General features: G+C 45.8%; 1 protein-coding gene across 1 annotated transcript in view; it reads right to left on the reverse strand.

Annotated features, from left to right (window-relative positions):
- Positions 1–27,519, reverse strand: part of LOC146185099 (cytochrome P450 3A4-like) — a 37,598-nt gene that overhangs the window by 3,444 nt on the left and 6,635 nt on the right. Inside the window, exons 2-13 of the mRNA XM_084606086.1 lie at positions 26,665–26,761; positions 22,204–22,256; positions 21,001–21,097; positions 19,799–19,924; positions 12,102–12,342; positions 10,493–10,626; positions 9,934–10,012; positions 8,156–8,228; positions 7,799–7,907; positions 3,245–3,336; positions 3,002–3,142; positions 1,502–1,664 (exon numbers count right to left, since the gene is read on the reverse strand). Coding sequence (XP_084462212.1) covers positions 1,502–1,664; positions 3,002–3,142; positions 3,245–3,336; positions 7,799–7,907; positions 8,156–8,228; positions 9,934–10,012; positions 10,493–10,626; positions 12,102–12,342; positions 19,799–19,924; positions 21,001–21,097; positions 22,204–22,256; positions 26,665–26,761 — 1,405 coding nt within the window. The remainder of the gene's footprint in view (positions 1–1,501; positions 1,665–3,001; positions 3,143–3,244; positions 3,337–7,798; positions 7,908–8,155; positions 8,229–9,933; positions 10,013–10,492; positions 10,627–12,101; positions 12,343–19,798; positions 19,925–21,000; positions 21,098–22,203; positions 22,257–26,664; positions 26,762–27,519) is intronic.

The raw sequence follows: 27,519 nt of genomic DNA on the forward strand, positions 1-27,519 counted from the left end.
ATTACATATGGGGTATGCATGCTTCTGAACTACAGATAAGCTCCTATGATGGCATATTTTATCTATCGAATGATCAATACGTAGAAATATTTCGTGGTCCCCTAGGAGTTCGTTATACCCGGGGTCGACTGAAATACAAGTTATGCAAACGTGCTTCACATGAGACTGTCAACCTTTTATTGCGAAAGCAATGCTGCTAGCACTTCGAGCCTTTGGAGAGTCGTGGCGTCTCCATACATGGTGCAGTGGTAGACGCCCGACTACTGCCCGGAGTGCCCGGGCTCGAACCCGACCTCGGCGGTTGCGTTTCGATGGAGGCGAAACGAAGTGGCGTCCGTGTGCTGCGCAATGTCAGCGTACGTTATCCCCAGGTGGTCAAAATTACTTCGTAGCCCTCCATTACGGCTCCCCTATCTCTCTCTATTTTCACTCCCATCTTTCTCCCTTCCCTTACGGTGGGGTTTCAGGCATCCATAGAGCAAGTGTGACAGATACTGCTCCTTTCTCTTCCTGTTAACCAATTATTTATTATTTTTAATTAGTTTATAGGAAAAGAAAGGCGCAGTTCCACATTTCTTGGTGGGCACGTGAACCTCACCCTGAACGCGAAACGCAAGATACCCTTGTACTATTCTGTGTCATGCACGGTAAGGAACCCCAGATGGTTGAAATATTCGGAGCCTTTCACTAAGGTGTTTTTCAGGGCCTGAATCGATTTAGGACGCTAAACTATTATAACCAAACCTGTAAGGGTAAGCGAAGATGGGAGTAAAAAAAGAGTGCCGTAGTGGAAGCCTTCGAAATAAATTCTACCACTTGGGTATCTTTAACGTGCACTGACATCGACAACATGCCAGTACACGTTGAAGATCCCCAGGTGGTAGAAATTATTCCGCAGCCCTCCACTACAAGATATACTTTTTTTTTTTTAGCTTTGTTAACGTGTCTGTTTCTCTCTGGGGCCTCTTTGTATGGCCGCTGATAAGCGATGCAAGATTAAAAACGTTGTTGTTAGACCGTCTTTCCCATTGGACCGCAGGCCGCTATGCGAACGCTGCCTTTGAAGCATGCGTGAATTTTGGAACAACACCATACAGGAGCATCTGTTCAGTGCGATAGCTTAGAGTTCGTATGCGGCTGTCTTATAGCGGGGAGTTGAGAGCAGCCACGACAGTAACACATACTAAAAATGAAATGACCAATTAGCACAACTAAACAGCCATTTCTAGTAGCTCTGTGCTTAGCTTTAAAACGTGTACTAATAATGAGGACAGCTAATTCGCGATTAAATGCTTTCGCCGTAAATTTATGCAAGCAGCAATCAACGATACGGCCATGTTTCAAGAAATAAGTGGTACGTCGATGTGGGGTTACTGGATTTCTTTCAGTTCCTTCGTTAACTCAATATTTGGTTAATTCGAACCTTTTCAATGACATCGCAAAATACGAATTAACTCGGTATTGCTGCATCCTGAACGGCGGAGAGTGAAATCATGCTCGCCTTCTGCGATGGTCCCATCTCCAGTCGGAAGCGCTCAACGATGCGGCCCACGGTGTAGATAATCTCAATGAGTGCCAGTCTCTTGCCGATGCAGTTGCGAGGGCCCTGGCCAAAAGGCTGATACGCCATGCCATGCTGCTGGGCGGCGTTCTCTGGTAGAAACCTGCACGCGGTAATAGCAGAGCACCACGCGTCTATGATCAGAATGCGTATAAATAGAACCTTCTCAAATCTCGCCGTACGTGTTCCGTAGTAAAGAATTTGAGCGAAAAACGTCTCCAACCACAGCATCAGTCCGGAATGACTTTCGAACAGGCACATGGATTCCGTACGGTAAGAGTGCGGGCTAGTTGGTGATCCGGTATGTATGTATGCCAGCGCAACACAGCAAGACACGCGACGAAAAACGAGGACACACAAGCGCTTGCAGTGTTGTGCTGGTTGTGTTGTGTTGCGATTATAGTGTACTAGAGTATTCTAGTTCACTGTAGTTGTGATGGATTCCCGCCTCGACGACTGCTCGATGGCAATTCGGCTGTCGGGAACGCGGTGACAATAGAACAGACAGCCGGCATTGTTCAGAATATGGAGGCAACCGTAAACACATCAAAGCGACGACTCTTCTTATGGAGAGAAGTCTGCGCGATGACAAGTAGACTAGGGACATCTGTTTAATTCGGCGAGGAAATCTGAGGAAGTTTTTTCATAAGGACCAGCCGCTAGAAAGAGGAAGCCACATACCTAAATCCCAAATCGAACCAAAATAAAAGACGAGTTCGATCGTTTAATTTATATTTTCTTTTTCTTTTCGCATTACAACATTGTAAGGTATAAATTTTGTAATTCCTCAAAGAATTGACATTTATCTGAGTATAATGTAGAACACAATTACATTGTTTCTAGAGTTTCTAGAGTAATGGTCCAAAGGGCGAGGCAGGCGGCTGTCCCTAACAAGATCGTGCACTCAACAACCCAACTGATGATTTTTTTTTTGCTTCAAAATAAACTTCAATTTATTCACTCATGCGTACATGAGATCGGTTCCTGACAGTACAGCGCATGTGATGGTCGTTAGGTTTTTGTTTACTGAATACAGAACGTTTCCAAACCTTCAGGTTATGGTATGCAACACTCAAAGCCCTCAATATTCAGTTGGTTTGTGGTGTGAGAATCAGCCTATTTCTGGCAGATGTATCACGCCGTTTCTAAAATTCGGAGACATAGAAGGAAGTCGGCCAGATTTTGTTCTTCACTCAGTGGTCAAGTGGCCGGCTTTGAGGGCGACATATATATATAGCGTCCCTCAGCGACTAATTCCAAAGCTTCCAAAACTCCCTTTCTGAGCGTGACTAAACCGTCACAGATAATTTCTTGTATTTTCAACGCGGTCGTGCTGCGCAGTTACGATTCTGAGAAAACGATCACGTGTCCATGCACGCTTATCGAAAGGCCATCTTCTAACTGCGCAGGACCGCGTGTGCATGTGATGCAAGTCCTTACCTCTCGGGGTCAAAACATTCGGGCTCAGACCAGGCCTTAGAGTCCTTGTGTAACACCATGGTCGGAGACATGATGCTAAGACCGGCACGATACCGCACGCCCTTGTATTCAAAGTCCTCTCGTGCAGACCGCGTCGTGAACCTGCCGAGCAGAGCGCAATTAAGGTATATCTATACGGTGACGCTGCAGCAAGCCTTTTCAGAGCGAAGCGCCGCAGGTGGAATAGCTGAGAGGTGCACTCACGCCACGACCACGGGTAAGACTCGCAGCGTCTCATCCACAACACAGGACAGGTACTTGAGACCTTGAGTCACCGCCGTGTAGTCCAGGGAACCCTGCACCGGTAGTACAGAAGTGCGACCTATTCTACCAAGTACGTCATATGCGTCTTCGGCGTGCCGTACCTTACGGATGACAGTTTCTGGAAATGTTCAAGCATCTTCAGCGATATCGACGAAAAAAATTATGCCTGGGGTCGTATTTTCGTAAGCTTCCGCATAGTCTCCTTTGGCTATGGCTTCCGTTTATTGCTTCGTTCTTACTACCCTCGTTGACACGGACAACTCGGATTATGGATAGTTTTTTTTTAGTTAAATTTTTAATGCATTACGCCTTGGTTATTATGGTAACTATAGCTGTCTGGGCAGTGGACAAGGGGAAAAGTAACACGCAGAATCCAGTGGAGTTCATTTAATATTGTCGCGTTCATATTGGACAGCGATGAGTGCCAACTCCTGCCAGAACCAAATGCTTCACATTCTGTATTTTGAGTGCGGGGCATCAGAGGAGTGCACTGAAAAATTTTAAATGACTGAGTTATGACCCTTTTCTTTGTTCATTTCATTCTTTGCAGTCCGTTGATGAGGGTTACTATCTCAGTATCATGAGTGGCAGTGAAGAAAACTCTCGCGGAAGGGAGCGCACGGTGCTTCGGCTTCTACTGTCCTTCTACTGTCCTTTTACTGTCTCGGCCAAAGAATAGCGCGCCGTGTCCGGCGGGCTGAGTTGGAACGGGAGAGGACGCCGTAAACGAGGACACGTTGTCTAATCTGTGTATTTCCTAGAGCGTTACCAAATCGACAAATAGAGCAAAACAAAAAACAAAAACAAAAGAAAAACAACACACACACACACGCACACGCAAGCACGCACGCACGCACGCACACACACACACACACACACACACACACACACACACACACACACACACACACACACACACACACACACACACACACACACACACACACACACACACACACACACACACACACACACACACACACACACACACACACACACACACACACACACACACACACACACACACACACACACACACACACACACACACACACACACACACACACACACACACACACACACACACACACACACACACACACACACACCGACTAACCCGCGGGCGAACTGCGGGCGAAATTGACCGCCACCCCGCCACTGTCACGGCCAGTGGCTCAAAGTGAGAACCAAGATGAACATGGAACCACCTTTGCAGGCTGCTAGGTTGTTCGAAACTGGGCTTGTCCCACCAGGAGCGCAGCGGGGTTTAAATGACTATTGACGCCAAAATTTGTTGGCATTTTTCTTTTTGTTAATGGTGCAAAGACATGCCTGTATATGGATCACCATGCGGTTTTTGCCTATGACCTCTAAGTAATTTTTTACTGAATTTTCTTTTCTCGCCAGTTTTGGTCTCGGTTTCAGCAGCCGAGAGATGGCTGTGATGTCGCAATCAAGTCTAGGTCACGCGCGGCATGAAACTATTTACCTTTTGTAATTCCTGTCTTTGAGGCAGGCTGGATTCAATGTTCTGGTTAATTAAAACGACTTATCGGAACGATTATATCGCTGTCTTATTCATCCCTCGCGTGACCTAGACTTGACTTTGACGTCACAGCCATCGCTCGACTGTTGAAACCGAAACTGGTGAGAAAAGAAATTTGATTATAAATTATTTAGCGGCTATAGACAAGCGTCATGTTTGTAAACAAAGGTGGCGCTGCGATCGGCAGCGATATGGGGTGTAGGCAAAAGCGCGGCGTGCCTACACTGCGCAAAGCGACGCTGCCTTCGAAACCAGTTCGCGCGTGCGAATATATTGAAACGTAAGCTTCGCTTATACATAGAAATAGCTTGGTTTATGCCTGGAGAGTAATTCCGCTCATTATCAGCCGATTACAGCTATAATTACTTGGCGAAGAGCGCTGCATTGGCTTCCTTCTCCGTGGCCTCAACAGCGCGCGGCTGCGGTACGTAGGCGACGGCCATGAGTGATTAAGTTAAATAAAAACGAGAAAGCGCAATGTATAAAAAAGACTAATAGTCAACCCTGTTCAACTCCCAGGCCTATTCCTAGCGCATGCAAGGAGGACGACAATATGAATGACTGGAAGTGTGTTTTTCATATGACGAATCTATTGACTGCCTTTCTGTTGCTTCAAGCACTCACTCTAAAGAACAATATTAGCGGCAACTATATATAGTAAAGTAGAAATCACATTTCTAGCTCAGTTTATCGGCAACTTAAGTCATAGAATTTCGTATCTAAAAAAAAAAAAAAGAAGAACTCAATCTTTTAGATCTTTTTAACATGTTGGCAAAGTGCACTGCCAACTTGTTTTCGCTGCCCGATAAAAAAGACGTTGACGTCTATCTCATCTTATAGATGTAGCAAGGTCATTCACAGGTTAATATGTACATGAATGCCAGTACGAAAGCTCTCATTTGTTCTCTTTGCTCTATAGGAGAGACGCATGAGTGCAGATGAAACGTTTTCCACGATCGCTTGCAGCGAAATTTGCGTGATCTGCTGAGCTTTTTTTAATATATATGGAAATTTTTTATTCAAATGCGCATCATCTTACTCTGCTTATTTTGCACCCCTCATAGTCGATTCCTCTTTGGGACATTGAACTCCATGTACCATATATATATATATATATATATATATATATATATATATATATATATATATCGGCTATCGGCACGTTGTTTTTTCTTCTACTTTGTGTTTAATTATATTTCCCCTAAACAGATTACATTACTAATTTCTGTGATTATCTAAGCAACCATTAAAAAGAAAGAAAAGAAAACTTTCCTTCATATATATATACTTAAATATCCTGCTCTATCAGAGCTAGACTGTACGTGGATATTTAATTCGTTCGTCAGGATCTCATAATGACCTCCAAAAATAAAATTTTGAAATGAGAAATAATGCTGCGGAACTGCCCGGATCATAACAATGTTTACTATAGAACCGGTGATGAAGAGACTGGTTGAAACTCGTGAAAGTACAAACACAGAAAAGCTATACTTTACAGGTCCGGGCCTGTTATAGCCAGCAATATCGTACTGGAGTGACCGCGCTCAAAGTAATTGCAATTACCTTCACAGCAGCGTTTGTGTCCTTTCTGTGTGAACATATGCACGGGCAGCACTGCAAGTGAATAGAACTCACAGTGCAGCTTCCCTGCGGGATCATACGCACACGGAATATATCGCGTCTGAACAATTTTTACAACTTAACAGCATATCAAAATGGGCACGAGCTGCAGGCGTTTGTTCTTGCGCTATTCGTCGTGCCGCCGAAAAGCAATCATGATAATTAAGGGTTGCAAACGAACTGATCTAGTTTCGGTGAAGAACTGCAACGCATATATATGTTAGCCGCGAAGGCAATCCGTCACCGAAGAGTCTACTTGTCGCGCTCAATGCCGCTGCCCTTCGCTCTCATTTTTATTCTACCGCAAGAAACATGTTAAAACAAGTGCCATTTTGCTTTTTGTGCCTCGTGGCGCAATCAACCGCACCACAGCTCGTAGAAATATTGGGAATTATGCCCGAAAACACAGCAATCGCCGCGCATCCAATGCAGACGGCCCGCGCTTTTGCCTACACCACGAAAGTCACTGCTGTCGCCAGCGCCACCGCATCTTCGCTGACGTCACGGGCTGACGTTTGTCTATAGGCGAATGTGACGTGGTGATCCTTGTACAGTAATGCCCAAGGCATCATTACAAATGATAAAACCTGAACTCAAAAGTGAAGTGCCTCTTCTCCTTTAAGGGGGTTCTCCCAAGCGCACACCCCTATAGAAAAACCGGGCGCCAGGTCGGGGGACGCTTGTACACATTTTTACCGGTGGGTGTACGGCGGTAGGTTTCGAACTAACTACATCCCGCAGCTGACACGGGCGCTTTAACCACTCGGCCACGGCTGCAGGGTTTTCTTTTGTCCTTGAACGTTTTCTCTGTGATTTTTCTTTTTCCATTATGTGCTTGTGTTTTGTATGGCTCGCCTATCAACCGCTCGCTGAAATGTATATTCATCCGTGCGTGTTGATTCTTTTTTTGTTTGTTTGTTTTCTCTCTTTTTTTTTTGCTCATTACGGCTGACTGACCGAGTTTATTTTGTAGGCTACTAGCCCCGCGGCTATCGGTCCAAATATTCCTTATGTATCTCTTTGCATACAAATAAAGGTAGCTTATATTGATTGATTGATTGATTGATTGATTGATTGATTGATTGATTGATTGATTGAACAGCTAAGCCGAGTCAAACCGTGATTTTTCACGTCAGGTTCGGTTTGAGCTTAGTTGAAACCCTGATAATTTTTTTCTCCATTCGTTATTACGAACGACGCGAGTTATGGACATTTTCGCTAGCAAGAACCATGTGTCCACTTTACTGAGTCACGACCGTAAATGTGTGTTTTTTTTAAACGCAAGCTTTAATCTCAGAATGGATATGGCTACAGATGTAAACACTCACGTATTTTTCTCTCACTTGCTTCACTTCCTCCCTCACTTTTTCCTGGATGTCGGGATGTTTCGCGAGCATGTAACACACGAAACTGAGAGCCACTGAGGTGGTTCCAAAGCTGAAACGAAAAACGGCAACATAAAGCATCAAGCACGTGTGTACAGAGACAGCTGGATGTTCTTTTCTTTTTTATTTTTTTTTCAAGTAAATAGACAATAGTCCTTCTTCTGCATGGGAAGTCCTGTTAATGCTGACTCAGAAAAATGCTATTTCTTTTTCCTTTGCGTGCGCATGAATATGTAATACTGGAAGAAAATGAAAACGCTACTCGTTAAATAATATCGATTTTGGGCAATAATATCTTACCCGGCAATCAGAAGTACTCCAGTATTGATAGAAAGTTCCGGCAGCGTCATCTTCTTCTCAACCTTGATGACACCTGAAACAATTTCGGCCGGGGGCATTATTCGGTTTCGGTCCTTATACTGCGCTGTTTTATTGAAAAAAAAGAAAAGGCTATATAATAGAGAAATCGTAGTATCGACGAGCTGGAGCTGTTGTACTTCATGCATCCTGCATATGCAATTTCGTTAATTTTGTAGAGGCGTGTCAATGTTCGTCGAGACGACCATATGCGTTCGAGTGAGAGCGTTTAGACTGATTTCGTCTGTACGATGATAAAAATCTATATCACTCGCGGTGCTAAACTCATTGTATATTTCTACAATTTTCCAGTGTCACTAGACAGGCGCGAAAATTCTAGATAAGCGCAATTTTTCCAAAGGAAAGTTGTTCAGAAATGCCATTTTTTATATGTCGTAAGATCGCGAGAGTAACAAGTTTCATATATCGTAACAGTCGATATACACGCAGATAATCGTTTGGGACGGTTGTAGTTTTCTACCAAAGAGTGCGAAAAATGTGTGTGTGTGTGTGGGGGGGGGGGGGGGTGTATGCACATGCGCTTTGCCTTAAGGGTATGACACGAAAATAGGCTGTCACTTCTAATTACACACATACTCAGTAGCATACAGTCGCAAGACAGAACTTTACGTGTAAGACCGCATGCCGTTCTCCAACCGCGCAGGCGTGTCTTGCTAGTCTATATATAGCGTGTCTGCATCGCAATCCAAGAGTCGTGGTTTTAACTCCGCTCTGCCTAAAACGCAAACTTTTATTGCGAAAGCAATACTACTCTATGTTTCGAGCCTTCAGCGTGGCGCGGCCGCACCCACGTGACGCTGTGACGTCACACCCCACGTGACACTACTGTGAGAGCTGGGCTACCAACTCAAGCGGTCGGCAGGAGCTGTCAACATGGCTCTCTCGTTTCACATGGGACGGATATCAGAATCAGCCTGCTAGGACCCTGGCATTCACGTTACCCCTATAGGGCACATTCATACGGGCTGGTTAAAGCGGAGCTTTATATGTGGGTTGAGCAAGAAGGAAAAAAGAAGAACGCGATCACTCGCAGCTAATGCTCTCGCTCAATATTTGGTTCAGTAGCGTTGAACACTTGCAATATTTTTCTTTGATCGAAGTCAATTATTTTATACAATTAAATCAACTGAGACATGCGACAACATTTAGTTGCATTACGTGGGACGTTTTATTTAATTTAATGCCGGATGCCATGTTTGACGTGAACGTTGTGGAGTGTTTAAAATATCCGCGCGAGGTCATGGGTTGTGATATCACGACTCGGTCGACTAGTCCGGATTATACATTCGCTACGGACTAAGCTGACGCCTAAGACGGTGCCGTTGGCTTATCTGCGGCACGAGGCTCTCAAAACGTGTCGCATTGGTTTACTATCAAGATTTTTTGATAGGTGGAAGATTAGACGAATCCCACCAACGTGTTCATAATAGTATCTTGCAGTATTCTGCGGCTGTATAGCAATTGTCAAAAATACACTGCATTGGTTTTCTGTGGTAGTTTTAGTTGCTCGCTGCGACCACAAGACGAACTTTAAGAGCGATATTTTTCTGTTTATCGAAATGCTAGATCATTTCCATCAGTATGCTTACTACAGAATCTCGTAATATTCCGCATCCGCCTCACTCATAAAAGTAATGCTCAAGAAAGCTGGACTTAATTGCAAACGTGGCGCAGCACAATATCAGCGCCCAGCAGCTCACCATCGGTCACTTCACTTAGAGCTGTTGTTTCTTGGGTTTCAGCGTCCAGCAATATCTGCAAGATATCTTTCCTTCCGTTCTGAAAGAAAGTGGCCGTGTTAAAAAGTGATCTGTCCCCACTTCGTAATATATGACATTGCAGTGATAACTGTGAGCTCAAAATGTACTAGGAGGAAAGACGAGAACTAATGCGAATGGACCCGTTAGATTAAACGTGCATGGGCTATGGTGCCATGAACAAATAAGTAGGTAGGAGGTGACGTTAAATCTGTCGCTCGTATGCATGCAGTGAAATGCCGTCGCGCGAGGCGTCGATAGGTGCTTGAAGCTAGCGTCTACCTCCTCAATTCTTTTATTCTCTGAATTTTATCGCTTGTCACAGACTGATACGGAACTTCGAAGAATGACATCTTGCTATGTGAGCAACATGTACGAATATACCAGCGTTTCTTTATTAGGCCTTCCCCACGAGTACAAACAGGAGACTTCAACGGTCCAAAAGAGATGTGACAGTTTACTGCATTCGGTCAAAAAAAAAAAAAAAGAAATCTCCGCTTACGGGCAGCGGGTCCTTGCGCCGGAGGTCTATAGCCTTGTAGGCGAGCTTCGAAAACCGGTCGTAAGTGAAGCTCCCGATCTTGCTGTTTAGCCACAGGAGCGGCGCCACCACGCGGTTCAAGGTAGTCGTGCACTCTGCGAGAAGACGCGCTCGTTGACATCGGGATACTCAATGACGAATCAGCAAGTATCGTAATTATCGGCAAACTACTCGTGCCAGGTATACATCCGGCACATGCTGTATATAGTCGGCACATCTCATTTTATATTAGGCGATAGCTAAACACAGGTACTGTACCACCCCGCACATAAGATAGTCTGCAAAGTCCAAACGTTTATAGCTTGCGGGCTGCAGGAAACCGCTAAGCATATAGCGTTTGCTCCGTCTACATTACTAATTGTAGGTATTCTTCTTGTTAAAACCGTTCAGGAACTGTCCAGTTTATTTACAGATCCATATCTTCACCGCAAGTTCTAGTATGCATACGGTACAGATATGGATCTGGATATGTTTGGGCACATTCCGGAACGATTTTAACGATCCGAGTGCCAGCAATGTGGAGTCGCGGGAGCAAACGCTACGTTTAGCAGTCTCCTGCGCTTGGACGCCCTGAGCGGTTGAAGGAGATGAAAGGTTTCTTTTGTGGTGATACCTGTTTAAATTTTATAACATCACATACTGAAGGCGAATATCATTCCTTTAAAACAGGCACAGTAATAAAGAGAATCAAGTCAGAACACGAGCACCGTGATGTAACGAGGAGGGCCGAGCGGTAGCCCTCTTACGCTACCCATGGCGTCATCGCTGCCAGATACGATGCCCTCGATATCCTAATCAGCAAAATAACGCCGGGAAACTGATTATGGAGCACAGAGAAAGCGGTGTCGATAGCTGTTGGCTTCTTTTGTATGTGCGGCGTAAGATGATTATACCACACAGGTGCGCCCTCCCAGTTAGGCCACGTTCCATTGACATTGACAGAGACACTCAGGGTAACAGAGGAGGCTGTATATCCGCCGCTATGGTAGAGTGAGTAGTTGGTGAACACACTCACTGAGGATAGGCAGCATAAATACTGACGAAAGTATTAGTCTGAACAGCTGCCGCCGTGTCTCAGTCGGTAGAGCACCGGCCGAAAAATTTGGAGGTCGTGGGTTCGGATTCTTTCAGTGGCACGTGGTTGTTGTCTTTCCCCTTTCCCTATTACCTCCAATATTACTTAATTATTTCTTATTGATGAGCACAAAAATAACCCTCTATACGAAGGAGGGCGAAAGTTGGGCTTGTGGTAAGGATCTATAATGGATACTAAATCGAAAAAAGACGAGTCACTGAAGAAAGACCATACCCTATATAAAAGCTTTTATGCTTTTCTTGGTGTCAGCGCCTATTCATTCCGTTTATATTTATCTCGTAAAGATCCCCCCATTTTCCATAAATTTGTTTGCTGACGTGGGCCAGCCTCGAGCGTTGGGAATTACGTATTCGAATTTCCGGAGCCCGCCGCATGCCAGACAGTGTAAGGCAGACTTGGTGCAATGAAGGATGGTATATGTAGATAGATGCGCCCTGGACCAGGGTTAAGTCTTCGCGCTGGGTGAGAACTCACGGGCGATGAAGTGCATGGGGCCCGTCATGGTTCCCGGCAACACCTTCGTGGCCATGCGTAAAAGCGGGTGCATGGTCTCCTCCTGGAAGCGGTTGGCGATGCCAAAGCTCCCGCGGCAGATGTACTCCATGGCTAGCGGCTTGAACAGCTCGTACGCGGCGACCTCCTTCTGGCCACGGGAGCCTTTCTCGGTGACCAGGTCCAAGAAGCGGTCGCATGATTCGTCGAGGTGCGGGAAAACCTGCCATCGCGCAAGACTGATTTCGTCAGAGCGCCAGCAATGTTTAAAAATTGACTTCTTAGCCACAACTACTTGTTTACCCGCATTACTTTGCGGCGGTAGCGGACAGAGAATAGTGGGAACGTTTTAAGAAGTATGTTCGTTTTTGTTGCATAGAAACTACTTTACGCCTCTGTTTTTACCAACTTGTAGCACGCCGTCAGCAACAGACCTATCGGCTTTTAGATTTTGAAAATGGGAAAAATGGGGACCTTCGTCAATGTTGAAGTGAAGCGCTAAAACACCCTGCTCTCTGGCATCGAAAAACCGAGTTCGGCTTCCAGAAACTCGCATGCAAGCAGTTTATCCCACAGGCACACGTCACTAGAGAGCAGAACTCTTTCCACCTAAGTGCAGCGAAAACGAGCGCATGGCACATCCTCATTCCAGTAGCCATCTATTTGTCTGTGGTATTCAGTATTTAGTTTTAAACCATTGAGTCAACAGAAAAGTTGAATGCACGCACGAAATCCTTTTCGGGATGCGTAAAAGCACCGACTGCGTGTAGTTATGTTTCTTCAGGCGTAGCTCGAGCCTACCTGACGTTGCCGTGCTTTTCGTAAACCGTAGGTACAGTCTTGATCAAAAGTCCCGAAGCAAAATGATTTTCATCTCAACCACAAAATAGAGCTGCCATGCCATCATAAAAGGCCAAAATGGCAAAACGCCGTTTAAAATATCAGGAAATAATTTCTTACCACAAGAAGAAAATGTCTCATAGCATTTCACGGTCTTTCAATTTGTAATGGCGCCATGACGGATTCATTTTGCGGCTGATATGAAAATCCTTTGACTTCAGGACTTCTGAATGTCACCAAGGTCGTGTTTTATTTTGTTACCTGTTCTCTTTTTGGTAGCGGTTAGTTCCTGCTTTTAACGCGACGGTGTTGAAGGGACCCTCAAAGATATCGACATCATATTCATACCCAGGAAATTTGAAAATTTTTATCGATATGTTCACAAAAATTGTAGGGGGCAGTTTGGAGCACTAAAGTGCGGTCAGGCGAAAGCGATTATGACGCGGATTCAACGCGCACGACCGTTCTATTCTTTTCTCCCATCGCGTCAACTCCCTCTCCCCACTACCCATCGCGCCGCCACCTTCCAGTCTAGGTGGCGTTGCGCCTTCTCCCAGGACGTCACGTTGTTGCTAGGATGACGTCAGCGGTGGTGGTCTTCATGGCAACCGCGTTGGCATGACGCTAGACAAAGAGAACTAAGGTACGTTTCTTACCTTTCCGGTGTGGCTGTTGTGATCGGTGATCGGAGAGGTAAGATATCGAACCTCGCTTGAGTACGATTTTTTTTCTCAAAGTTTAATAGGTGCGGCGTTTGAGGAAGCGACAAAGACAAGGCGCAGGATGATTGACAGCTACAGTGTGACAGCTTTTGTAGACAGACGGACAACGATGAGACATTAAAGGCTTTCGCCTTAAAATATCTTACAACATTCTACAGTCGCCTTACACAATAAAAAAAAAATGCGCTGTATCGGCTTTCTGCGGATGCCCTAATTTCTCACTGTGAGCGCACACGACCAACTTCGGAAGAAAAAGTTTGTACAGAGGCAGGCTGCTTCCTCTAAAAATTCACAAATTCGCTTCTTCTGAAGCGGCATCAAAATAACATCAACGTGGCTCCACAACCAAATTATACCATCTGGCAGTGGAACTGTCGAGGATTTGGCCTCAAACGAGCTGCACTGCAGCAATTTCTGCACAATAGAGACGGACCTGATTTAATTGCACTACAAGAAACGCAAATAAATAGCAAACTAGCAGGATATCAACCCTTTTCATCGCGATGTGACACGTACGGAATTATGACTTTAATCAAACGAAGCATTGAGGTTGTCCAGCATGACACCCAAATTACAAATATCACACACGTGCTAGTCGAATTGGTTCCCCATAAAAAACCCGACCGCAGCCTGTTTGTACTCAATCTATATAGCAGCCCGAAGTTAAGGAAAGCGAGTTTTGGCCCACTCTTTTAGGTGACCCTAAAACTTGCTGGCAATCACCCCGTAATTTTTGCTGGAGATTTCAATGCCCAACGCCTGGCTTGGGGATACACACATGAGGACATTAAAGGCCGCAAATTGTGGCTCAACGCACAACAGTGTGGGTTGACCTTTCCTATAGACCGAGTAGTGGCCACCCGCTGCGGTAACAGTGTTTTCAAGGACGCGCCCCCCGATTTGGCATTTGCCCAAAATGCAAGCACTCCAACATGAATAAACACTCAAGAAAATTTCGGCAGTGACCACTACATATTGAAAATAGTGGTCTCCACCGGCCTCAAACGTTGTAAAGCACGCGCCCCCATCCTTGTAGATTGGGGCACATTCCGCGCTAAAAGAGCCGCAAGAGAGCGAATACCCCCGACATTCTAGACATAGATGTCTGGGCACAGGACCTATGCTAGGATTTTAAGACTCGCACATTAGAGCATGGGGGCGGACAGCCGCATTCTTCATATGGGGGCAAAGAAAGGACTAGAAAAAATACTCAAACAACAGCGATGGAACCGCGCAATCTGGGCAGAAGAATAGCCAGACAAAGGACATTGAGGATCATGCAGCTAAACTTGCATAGCAAAACTGGGATGGCATATGCAGTCACATGTATTGCAATATGGGAGTCATATAAGACGTGAAATTCACTCCGTCATCTACTTGACTCAGAGGAAGAGTCTACAAAGGCTCATGTATACACATGCAGGCACATCAGCGGGCCTTTTTCTTGAACCGAAAGAAAGATATATTGGCAACGCTCCTAGCCAAGCATTCTCAGATTATGCCGGCCCGGAAAAACCACAACTCTGCTCCGCCATTACTCTGGCTATAAGGTAAGAGCAGAAATAGCCAGGCTAAACTGTAAATCAGCTTTCGGCCCAGATAGGGTAAACAACAAGATACTTCGTAACATATATAAAGGTACTCTACACTTCCTAACGTAATTACACGCTGGGAAGAATTTCCTGACAATCAGCGCTTATTGTGCAAAATTACCAGCCCTCACGGCACATTCGCTCAATCTGGACGCCTGCTTATACCTCCCTTGTTGGTAATGAAGCGGCTCTTAACCTAGCTCGAGAACTGTCCCGCCGAGCTGGGTCATGCAGCTCGAAGGGACTATAAACTCTCACTATAAACTCCGGCAAGGACAGGTTGTTTTCTTATAGAGAAATCCTGCAGCCTTACAGGTTTGCCAGACTTAGATTCCCCCCTGCGGACAAAACGGTCTCCAAACGCCAGGTCAAAACATGGCATAAAGTTCAAACCAATACCTATCCAAATCCCCGATTATGTTGCCTATTTTCGGAGGGACTCTCAGACAAATGCAAAAATTCTGATGCCAAAGCTGATCTAAATAATATGATCTGGAAGTACCCACAGTCCCTACCTGCGAGCCGCTTCATACGCGACTTTGATCACTTTGAGACACAGATAAAACACATCTAGTTGGTTGAAAACGCCGCCGCTGCCCCGGCCATTTGGGTCGCTCATCTGTATCCGCTGAAAATAAAGTTTCCCTACCACCACGCATAGAATCTTAGACAGTTTCAGCTACTGTATACAAGAGGTTTTTTTTTTTTTTTTCTTTCTTTTTCAGTATATTCCACAGCTGCCACAAATACATAGAGATGGCCTTTTTGGACATTCAAGTCGAATTTGAATGTTCTGCGTGAACCCCTATAATTTAGAGCCAATTTTTAAAAATTGCTCCTTGCAACTACTGGTGGCCGATTAGATTGACACCTCACCAAAATTCTTAGTCGACTCTGCCTGCTGACGTCAACTGGGATATCTACGTGCGCCCTCTCATTGGGCACGCCTAAGAGCACGTGCGATCGGGCATTGTTACGACCGTGATCTTCGTTTTAAAGCGAAAGCTTTCTAACCTTATAGCTGAAGAGCCAAATAAAGGGCATGCGTAGAGCAGAGTCGGTGTCACTTCACGCGTCGAAAGGAGAAAACAGGAGAGTGCGTTTGAGGCGTCCATCGAGAAGTGAAATTATTCTATGCCTTTTAAGTTTTGTGTCATGAAACTAGCTTTGAGTGAATTAGAGCTGTGCACGGGCTCGGGCTGGCCCGAAAGCCCGCACCCGGCACGGCCCGCGGGCCGGGCTCGGGCCGCTCGGAAGCCCTTTCGCTCGGGCTCGGGCCGGGTCCGGGCCAAGGTATATTTGTCTTAGCAGGGGTCTTAGTTCGCCTCGGCGCTTCGCCGTCCTTCAGGCGCCGATCGGCTGGCCCCCTTTGCGCTGCCCTACGCTGGTCTTTACACGTAGCCACAAGGTCGGGCGCACTGTGCATACACGAAACACAGACTCGAGCAGTCCCCGCGTCCTTCCTCGGAGCCCGTTTCGGGAAACCCATACGCGACACACACTGTGACCTTTGGCTCGTTGATCGCCAAGCGGACACACAGGTTGAACTTTAATAATACATGGCTTAGTGATGCTTTCGCTTCAGAAACCGCTCGCTGTTAGCGCTGCATCATTTCACGATATTTGAAGTAATGCTTATCACAATAACTCACTGTAATTTTTGACAGTCATCTGAGCCTCACTAGGGCACCTATGGATGTCCTGTAGCGTGAGTGGACGGAAGCATGATGGACAATAAGAGATGCAAAGGCAGTCGGTAAATGCAATCCTGCATTAAAATAGAGATCCAAACCCGTTAATGCGCCAAACGCGCTGCGTGTCTGAATTGACAAAACTAAGCCACACCAGGAGACGTCCAAACAAGTCGGTTACCGTGTTTCTGACCGTGTCAGAGGCATCTGTCTGGCGCCAACACTATACAGGAAACTTAAAGGTCCACGGAAACGGCCCCCAAGAAGCCACTGATAAACGTGTTCCGTGTGTAGAACACATCCTTTTGAGCATTAACGCAAAGTATAACTCCTTGGAACAAAGCCAGCGATTTATTATTAATTTTTAAAAACAGCGTTTTTTGAAATTCGCGGGCAGAGAGAATGTCGCTTGGCGGTGTCGCATGGAACTATTTCCTTAACCCGTGACGTCACGGGTGAGTTGACTCTTGACTGGCAAGGCTTGCTAGAAGCTGCCATTCGCTGCGGCCACTGCAACCATGACGTCGCGGACACACTTCCGGTAGCTGCGAAAGTCGTCTGCTCGTGCGCTGCTCGAGCTCGTCGCCCTTATCGGTTAGGTGGCCATTGCTCGTTAAGTGCAACAACCGAAGCGACGCAGGGATCGGTAGAACGAAGCTACATTTACAAATATTTTATTTATATAACGTGGTTTCAGGAGTACCGGAGTGTCGTCCGAAGAGGCGTCAACAGCACGGTCAAGCACCGCACGATGGCAGCACCTCCTCGACCGCCGTAAACCAAAGCCACCTCGTAAACACGTATGTCTGGGCGGAGCTTTGAACTTGCTTGTATTCTTTATTTTTTTATGGCTCCCTTCGGCGTACGAGTTGAGAGGGAAAATTGGAAGGGTCATTTTTAATCGCCGATATCTCTGGTGTTGCAGAAGCTAGATCGAAAAGTTTTGCGGGAGAATGATGGGTGGTTCAATAACTATCAGTGTTATGGCGTTGTTTACCCTTCTTGGTGACCCCTTTCTGTGGACCTTTAAGAATAGCTGAAAGCAGGCCTAACCAAGCCGGGCGAAATGCTGCCATAAAAACATTGCACGCCTATAGATGCAACAGCATATTCTTTTCATATCGACTCTACATAAACCTCCGTCTTCTTTTCGAAGGTTGCTTTACATCGGCACTGACAGGTGTAAGGGAGGCCGACTAGTTGCTAGTTTAGAAGGGGCCATAGAAGGCAACTTCAAGTTTTAGTTCCAGCTTCTCTCCAGCTGCACTCTATACGAGAGGAACTTCTAGTGTATGGTAATTTATTATCACGCCATGCTTGAGAGCCTGGAAGTGATGCGGTGAGGTCGCATAATTAAGGCTTTGTTATTCTGAGTTCGCTTGTAAAGTTGTTGCAGGCATGAGCTTTGCTCTGTTAATTGCGAACAGACAACGGCTATCAGGTTCGACGCGATTTCCAGAGGGGACAACGTAGCCTATTGACATGTTTTTCCGTGCCTTATCGACATGCCTAAGATAACGTTGACCGAAGGTGATCAAATCTGGCTTCGCCACACGTGCAAACCCATTGTCTACGTGCTTTCACACATTAACAATAGCTTCGGCGGATGGACTCCAGATAAAGGTTGCCACTGTCTGAAGAGCTATATTTCCTGGCCGGGAACTGCGCAGCATGCATCTGCTCAAGGTAGTTTATTTTCGGCTGCCAGGAAAGCGCTAAGTTCACGCCACTAATTTTGAAGGCAGACGGTGCCTGTTGTTGTTAATGTACTTTGCTGTCTGATTCTATATATTGGTTTCAGGAGTACTCGATAAGAACGTACAACCCGAGCCAAATTTTTACTGCACGTCATATTGTGCGGAAATCATATTGTGCTGCTGATGGACCGTTTGTGGTCCTTGCTTAACTTAGCGAGCTCAATTATCGCATCGCGCGCCTCACCACAAGCGAAAGTCGTTCTGCGAAAAGTGGTTTCGCACGTTGTTCATTTAAAGCCCTACTGTTCACGTGACGCTATATTTAAGTCGCCCAGCGGGCTTCGGCTGCATAAGGGGAAGTGTAACGCCCAGAAGTAGAGGAAGGGAAGATGAGGATGACGTATAATTAAGCGGCTCGTGTTGGGGCTCGCAAATGGACTCAGCTGGTTTCCGACGTCTGTCTCCGGCCAATAAAACCTCGTTCGTAACTATAACTTTCTACTATAAATGGTGCTACAACTGCACAGTAAGAGTAAATTGAGGCTGATATGAATGGAGCCTCATTTGCACCGCTAGGATATCATGGCTGTAACAGGGGGAGTTTTCTTTCCGCCCATTTGGATCGGACAGCATGCAAGACGATCCAGAGCCGCTTGCATATATGGCGCTGTAATAAGGGAGCAGTTACTCATTAGCATCCACCCGAGCGCAGGCATACGGCTACATAGGATAGCTATGCAGGTTTATCAGAAACATCGTAGTTTAAAAATTCGCCCTGGCCCGGGGTTCGAACCCGGCATCACAGCCACTCCGGGGCATTCGCTCTACTAACTGAGTCAACCAGGACGGCCAGTAATCGTATGGTAGGACGAGAACGAATTCGTCAAAAACTCAAAGAGAGAACGGCGTTTTGCAATATTTTTAGCAATTTAGATTTGTATCAAGCAATAATAAGAGAGTAAATAATGGCGTATTTCTTATGCACCTTTGTATCCGTATTGTGCTGTAGCGTCGCGTCATAGCAGATTACCCACTGCTGTCATCTTTCCCTGTCGGCCATGGGCTTTCAAAGTACTCTTGAATTTACTCTGTTGCGCCTTAGGAGAAGCTATGTGAAACTACTCCCGCAGTACGCACCTGCCTGAACTTGGTGGCGGTAAAGGCGTACGAGGCGACGCTCCTGGTCCGCTTCCACTGCAGGTCCCGAGCGTGGAGGAGGCCCTGGCCCAGCAGGGGGTGCTGTTCGTCCGTGCGCATCGTGGTCTGCGCAGGCCGTCATTGGATATACGGGTTATGTGTGGCCAGGCAGAGCTCTTAACTGCGCAGGTTTCAAAAACCTAGTAAAATTCCCGCGCTACTCACAGACAAGCGGACAGAGTCGTCCATAGGACCAGTGATTTCAGCTATAGTAACGGAGCCATGCACTTAAGGGCGGTTTTGAGAAGTTTATTTTACTACTAAAGGCGACGCAAGAGCAGCGGGAATTTTCGTTTTGTATCATGTCTGTATGGAATCCATTAAGAGGGAAACGACCCATTGGCGAGAACGCCTCCTCACACGGACCTTAACTTTTGTCCTTACCGGTCTGTATATAACTATACACTGACCCAATTAACTTAATTCGGCAGATTTTGGTCACGACAGACTACGAAGACGACAGTGACGCCATTTAGCCTTACAGAATTCCTTTGCAGAAGTACTACATCGTTGTGATAGATACAGCAACATATCATGGGCTATATTGACAGGTACTGACTGGGTTGGAGAAGTATGATAAGTGTTGCTGAGTGCCTGTCCTCTGCTTCTGTGTGTTAAAGCTACCAGCGTGGCAAAATGAGTGCGGAACGAAGGATATGAATGTGATGACAGTTTTTTCTTCACAACCATTAATTTGAAAGTCCATGGAAGGAATTTGCAATCAACATAATAAGAAGCACTGATTATACAACAATATACAATTTCATTTTAAAAATGCTTCATTTAGCAGATTTCTGCAGCCGGTAATAAATAGGCCACGCGAAAGCTTCCTACTTACTTGATCTTACGCCAAATAAGCAGTTCGCAATTTAGCACAATAATTACTGATGATCAATTTTTTTTAAATTAAAGATAAAAAACTATTAATGCTACGCTTGGAAGACCATTCTGAACATTTATCTGTACTCTGAAGCTCTCCTATAAGCGAATATATCTGCCCATTAATTCAATTGTTAAGGACATTTTACTGCTCTTAGTGTCAATTTGCTTCCACCGTTAAAACGACTCTAAAATGTTAGCCTCATAGACCACTACACACGACACGATAATGCTGTAGCAAAAACTGGAAGTGTCACACTCACCCCCCGGTTCATGAAGTTACCAAAGTCTTTCACAAGTACGTAAGATAGAAAGTCAAGGTCTTTGACGACAAGCGTAGGAACGTCTCCATTGTAAAACCTGCAAAGAGAAATTGGCGCAAATTGAGGGACGTTCATATACGTTCAGAGGTAACACGTGATTAAATTTGTTAAATAAACATATTTGCGCTTGAGGCTGTTACCGTGAAGTGCAGTCAGTATTTCTTTTCCGTCAAACTGAGCATAAGATGAGAGATTCAAGAAACGTTCTGTTTCTACCAGAGAATATTGTGCCTTAAAAGCGACAGCAGGAAGTTTACTAGCTGCCCCAGAGCTAAATATTCGGCATGAGACCCGGAAGTCTTCTGCTGCGCAGCACATCGTCGGTCAAGGGCATAGTTGAGCATCCGGATTTCAGTAGTTATTGCGCCTTGCTTTCTGCGCACCGTGCGTAAATTGAGGCAACAGACGCAGGAGCGGTCACTCTGATCTTGCTCTGCTATGAACTGCAGACAGGACGTTGGTCAACTGAACAGACATTTATCAGCGTTGAAACACCCACCACGACATGCGCCCTTAATGGCGAGCTAAGCGCTAATAAACTCGAGTTAAGTGCCACAATACGGCACCCATTTACAGGCGAAGGTCAAGAGCAGGAAATGGATTTGGACGGGACACATGCTGAAAAAAGGTTGTTTATGGTTCCTTATTATCACGCAGCGAATTCCGAGACAAACGAAATGCTGCAGGACGTCAGACTGGGATGTAGAATTGAAAATTAAGCTGTGATAAAACGGTGGCTCTTGGTTCTAGGCTGAACTCAGTGGAAATCTCCCGCAGTGGACGTAAGTTGGCTTATGATGATAATGATGATGAAGGCGCTGTGAAGAAGAGCGCACTTGTGACTCTCTAAAATGAGCAGGTCTACTTGTTTGAGAAGGAAACAGCGCTCGAAGGAAGAAATTCGTGATCTCTTCGTGACAAGTTTCAGTGATCGAAATGAACAAGTAATTTGGAACTTGTCTTGAAGGGGAGCTGAGACAATGTTTTTTTTTCTTGCGTTCTATTAATGTGTGCCTGCAAATATCGAATGTATTAAATACATTTAACGGGCGTCTGCATTCAAAATTACCATCGAAAGCCATGCACATTGATAGCATGTTGCATAACTAGAGGGGTACCTTTCCAATAGTTGTCAATACTCACCCGAAGACATCCCCGTATTTCTCGCACCACTCGCCGATGGCTTTGGTGATGCCCTGCGGTAAGGAAGCAAGAAAAAAAAAAACCCCAAAACCTTCATAGTAATGCCACGAGTAACAGCCCTTGAACAAACGAACATGAACCGTGATCATACAACCAAAGGTTCAAAAGCGTGCCTTTCGGGACAGCGAAAGCAAATGAGAAAAATCTCGGACGGGGGGGAGGGGGGGGGCGGTCACTTTGGCTCCGCCTTTGGGGGTATGACGCGACAGTACAATTTGCCAATTGTCTGTGCCGACCCTTGTTCGCACATCTAATTTGTACTCGCATGATTACTAATAGCTCAATTTATTCGTCTAATATATCTCTCGCGTCTGGGCCAGAGAAGCTGACCTGTTCATTAATTCTGACAAGGTTTCGAAATCCAACTGCGGTAATGTGACGAGGCGCAGAGGGTACAGGCGCATGCGCAGTTTAATGACCTTGAGCCAGATGACCTTGAGGTTTGGCATGGGAGTGCAGCTTCTGGTCTAAAAACCCGCCTAGGCTCCTCTAAAGGCCTAAGCGTCACTTGACGTTTCACTTCTACAAGGTTCGTACCTGTATTATAGAGATTTTTAGTACTAAGTACGCACACTTGACGTTTCACTTCTGCAATGTTCGTACCTGTATTATAGAGATTTTTAGTACTAAGTACGCACACTTGACGTTTCACTTCTACAAGGTTCGTACCTGTATTATAGAGATTTTTAGTACTAAGTACGCACACTTGACGTTTCACTTCTACAAGGTTCGTATACCTGTATTATAGAGATTTTTAGTACTAAGTACTCAAGCATGCACATGAGACGGCCGGGTCCTGCATGTTGATTACTGCGCTTATGTCATACCAGCTCAAATATATCGTATTGCAACAGGCACACAAAATTGCCGGGTTTTGTGCTGTTCGATGTTCATGCAGAACATTTGGCCTAATGTGCACATGTTAAACCATCTGCGTGATGCTTTCGTTGGGAACGAGAAAGCGCGAAAGCCGAGCTGCAAGCGCATCGCGCGCGCATGTTTTGATTGTAGACGATTTAGCGTTACTGCGAAAAGTAAGTTCCTCCAACCCATCACTGATCCGTCGTCGTAGTGCGCTCAGATCACAAGCCATGTACAGTATGTGACGCACGAGCCGTTTTGCATTATTGCATTGCGCGAAAGTCGCGACTTGTTGCTGCCGTACTTCGGCTCCTTACAATCGCACAAACCTCTGGAAGGAAGCACCAAGACTTTATGTCGTGACTCTATAATTCACTGTAACAGGTGTGCCTTCAAAGTTATGGATTGGAATAACTGTCAGACTATTATAAAAGCTGCTTGCCTCATTCTGTCATGACTGGTACGTGACTGAGACAATTTCTAAAGAAAAATATGCCGACTTAACCATCCACTTGCTCGCTCTCAAATTATCCACAATAGTAGCAAGCAGCGGTAAATTTTGTTTTACAGTACATATTGATGGGGTAGGCCTGAGTTGGTTGACGAAATAACTTATCATCGTCACCGATAACCGCGAAACAAAATAAAATTTTTGAATCAATGACACTATCTGATGCCCATGTGCTGCGGCGCTGGATCATTCGTTATTTTGATGGGCGCGAGATGACGCCGAAAATAACAGCGCTAAGACTAAACAGTCCGAGACTGCGAAAGCAACCGACAGATCACATATCGGCGAGGTAAGTCGCAAACAGTAGTAGGGGAAACAGCGCGGAGTTATCGGTAAAGTGAAAAGTTAAAGAAACAGAGAGGGTTCTGTAGACAACATGGATGCAGACTAAATCAGCACTGGAAATGTACAGAACATTCAAGCAGGAAATAGCCAAAGAAACCGTCTAAGATAATTGTTGGGACAGCTCATTGTTATTCGGGACAGTAGTACTGCGGACTAAGACGTACCAAGTTAAGTGCCAAGAGGTAGACGCTCTATGCACTGCATGTGCAGAGGAGGAGGAAACGACTGAGCACTTGGCAGGTAATTTTCTGTAAACGGCTGTAAGACAAGGGGGGTAGATTTGGCTAAATCATTGGGGTTTATGGATAGTGGATAAAAATAGACTTTGAATCGGTACAAATAAGGAAGCGGAGGTTACCATTGGTGGATAAAATCAAGGCAAGAATTAGAGCAATATATATTACTACCCATGGCTAGGCGGCGTGCGCCATTCAAAGGGTTCAACCTTATCCATGCATTCATTCATCGCTTACACTACACATCTCTCACTGAACTAGATTTTGGAGCTTTGCATAAGCATGGGCTTCAGCTGCAATAACTGTCTGCAGCACGCACGTTGCAGACGTCGTAGCGTTCCGTAAGGTACGTGGTGTTACGTTTGGGGTCGCGAGTGCCGGGGTTGCGTACCGCTGCGGCGCGCGGCCCCTCGGTAGCGTTGGCCTGGCGGCTTCGTGGACGGCGGACGGCATCAAAGGTGTCAGCAAAGACGAGGCGTCTTTTAACGAAACAACCTTTAATACAACATCGGGAAGATACGGGCAGAGAAGCTGACCCGGAGAGATTACAGACACTCTCACACAGCTGGTGTCTAGCGTCGTGCCAACGGCGCGTCAAAGTAGTCTCTATCTCAGCGGAGTCGGCCGCTGCTTTTTATAGTTTTTCCAGTTCACAGGGAAAGGGTAAACCCTCACAGGAAAGGGAGAGCCAAACATGTTGGTTCACGACGAATGACTCAATCGCAGGTGTTCCGACCTCATCTCCTCCACCTCCTGCAGACAGGAGAGGGCGACGCACTTTCCCTCGAGCTCCAGGCTTGGCCAGCTTTTGCACACACACGCACGCACACACATTTGGCGCGTGGCAGGAACACGCTGAGACTTGTCGGCGGGAGGAAGCGTTGCGCGGCCGATGAACGGCGTCGAAATGGCCGATCCGCTCGCGGTTCTGCCTGTTGCTATGCGGTGGTCGCGTCAGCTGTCCCACTTCTCGGTGGAGAAACGTAACAGTGGGTTATGCGTGCGTAAAACTCACTATCCGGTACTGGTATATAAAACCATGGTAGGTCGTTTGCGTCTGCACCGCCATGTTGGTTGAATTTAGCGCATTTAAAGACAGTGCGCATGCCTAAGGCGTTTATCACTATACTTCAGAGATGAAAGTCGGAGACGTGGCTTCTCAGAAAGCGGTCTAGACAAGTGGAACGAATAATTGCAATTAAGGAGTGGATGGGTAGCCCATTGTGTGAAATACCATAGCATGTTTTACAGCGGAAAAGATATGTTGGGAATTATGTCCTAATCTAGCTGCCTTAGCACACAACATATCCGGTAGTAGTTATCGATTGCTTCAAGAGAGGCGGCATACAAAGGGGTCTAGGCTTTGCACCGTGTTCCGCCAGGATGGCTCGTTGGACCATCCTTGCGGTGCAAAGTACCTGTGCAATGCAATTTTGCGTTTTAGCAAATGAATTTTCGCCCAGGCTCACAGAAACATTGTCGTACAAAGCTGCTGTATGTCCGCAAGGATGGATGGACCAATAGATCACAAGGATGGTTTGACAAGCCAACCTTGTAGTGCAGGCCTGGGGCTAATGAATTCATATGGTGCTTTAGTAAATAAACGTTTCTCGCAGTTACACTGTTCTAACATGAAAACAGTAAATTTTAAATAATTTGCCGCTCAACTCCTTTTTACAAGCTTTTGGCAGCACTTCAATAGTAATCGCGACCTGGCAAATCAAGGATGACACACACTACGGAATAGTGTTCCTACATGCGTCACCCGTGTTATAAATTTGCCGGGGCCACAGGCGCATTACAACACAATTTGTTCGGTTGGGTTTGTGGGGTTTAACGACCCAAAGCAACCCAGGCTATGAGAGACGCCGTAGTGGAGGACTCCGGAAATTTCGACCACCTGGGGTTCTTTAACGTGCACTGACATCGCACAGCCCACGGGCGCCTTGCTTTTCGCCTCCATCGAAAAGCTGCGCGCTGTACTAATTAACCTACGTCGATTTTTCTTTTCTCAGTGCTCCAAATGGTATGTGAAACAGAGTTTAAGCAATTGTGAAGCTCTAGATATTCTAATTCGTTATTTACATTTATTAACAAGTTTCATTTCATGTTTTTTTTCTCAATCCAGCGGTAAGTGTAAACAAAGCGATTAAATTAATCATCAGTTGTTCGTGCTATGAAGGATAACTGAACGAAAAAGGCTTAATTCACAGGGTTGGTCCAAACCAAATGCAGTGAAATGCATTTTCTCATAATTCTGACGCTGAATGAACTTAACGATAAGGCCGGCAGATAAGATGTCCTGAAATCAACAGGAATGTATTGGCGAATGCTCTGAATCTATCAAAAGCAAGATGCAGAACGCCTGTATTGGTCCACAATGTAGCAGTTTACGTCGATGATCCTGACGCAGCTGTAACGGTTCAAAATCAAACGCGTTTCTATTACCTTTCGGTGATACTCCCATAAGTTTCCCCAGATGATGTTGGGAGTTGGGCCAGGGATTCCGAGCTCTTTGAAGTAACTGAAATTTCTTTTCCGCCATCTGCAAAACAGTACATGAAATATGCTTAATCGCGGTCATGTTCGCACTGTACTTTTCTTGACGATGAGTTTTAGCCAGGGTACGATAAATGCAAATGAAATAAAAACAAATAAGGGACTTAAACGAAGACCGGCACAGTGCATTTGTCTCGACAAACTTTAGAGTCGTTCTTTTGTGCTTACAATTCATATCCTTTCTTCGAAATACGTGTCCTGCCCAAGCCCATTTCTTGTTCTTAATTTCGACTAGAATATCAGTGCACTTGAGTTATTTCTCGGACCCACTCTGCACGCTTCGTATCTCACAACGTTATCCCTATACAATTTGTCTTTTCATAGCCCTCTGCGCTATCCTCAACTTAAGTAAAATCCTCTTTGTTAGCCTCCACGTTTCAGCCCCATAGGTAAGTATGCATTGTTGTGACAGTGGGTCCCACCGCTGCCACCAATGTTGTGCCGGTGGGGTTATCACACAGTAGCCCACCGTCAACAGGTTTGTGCCAGTAGATCCCACCGCTGCCACCAATGTTGTGCCCGTGGGGTTATCACACAGTAGCCCACCGTCAACAGGGTTGTGCCAAGGAGTTGGTAACGCAGCGCTCGTCACCCGTTTCGTGAACTAGGGCTGTCAGCTCCCTGGGCGGTAGCGATGAATCCGAGTCGGCGTTGGTGAGATGAAGAAAAGGCTTTATACACTATTTACAGGTATTTACACAACAAAATCGGCTCTGGGGCCGAAAGCTAACATAGCCATACGCG

The sequence above is a fragment of the Amblyomma maculatum genome, chromosome 6, assembly GCF_055883805.1.
Source record: "Amblyomma maculatum isolate TAMU_Amacu chromosome 6, ASM5588380v1, whole genome shotgun sequence".
NCBI classification, from domain to species: domain Eukaryota; kingdom Metazoa; phylum Arthropoda; class Arachnida; order Ixodida; family Ixodidae; genus Amblyomma; species Amblyomma maculatum.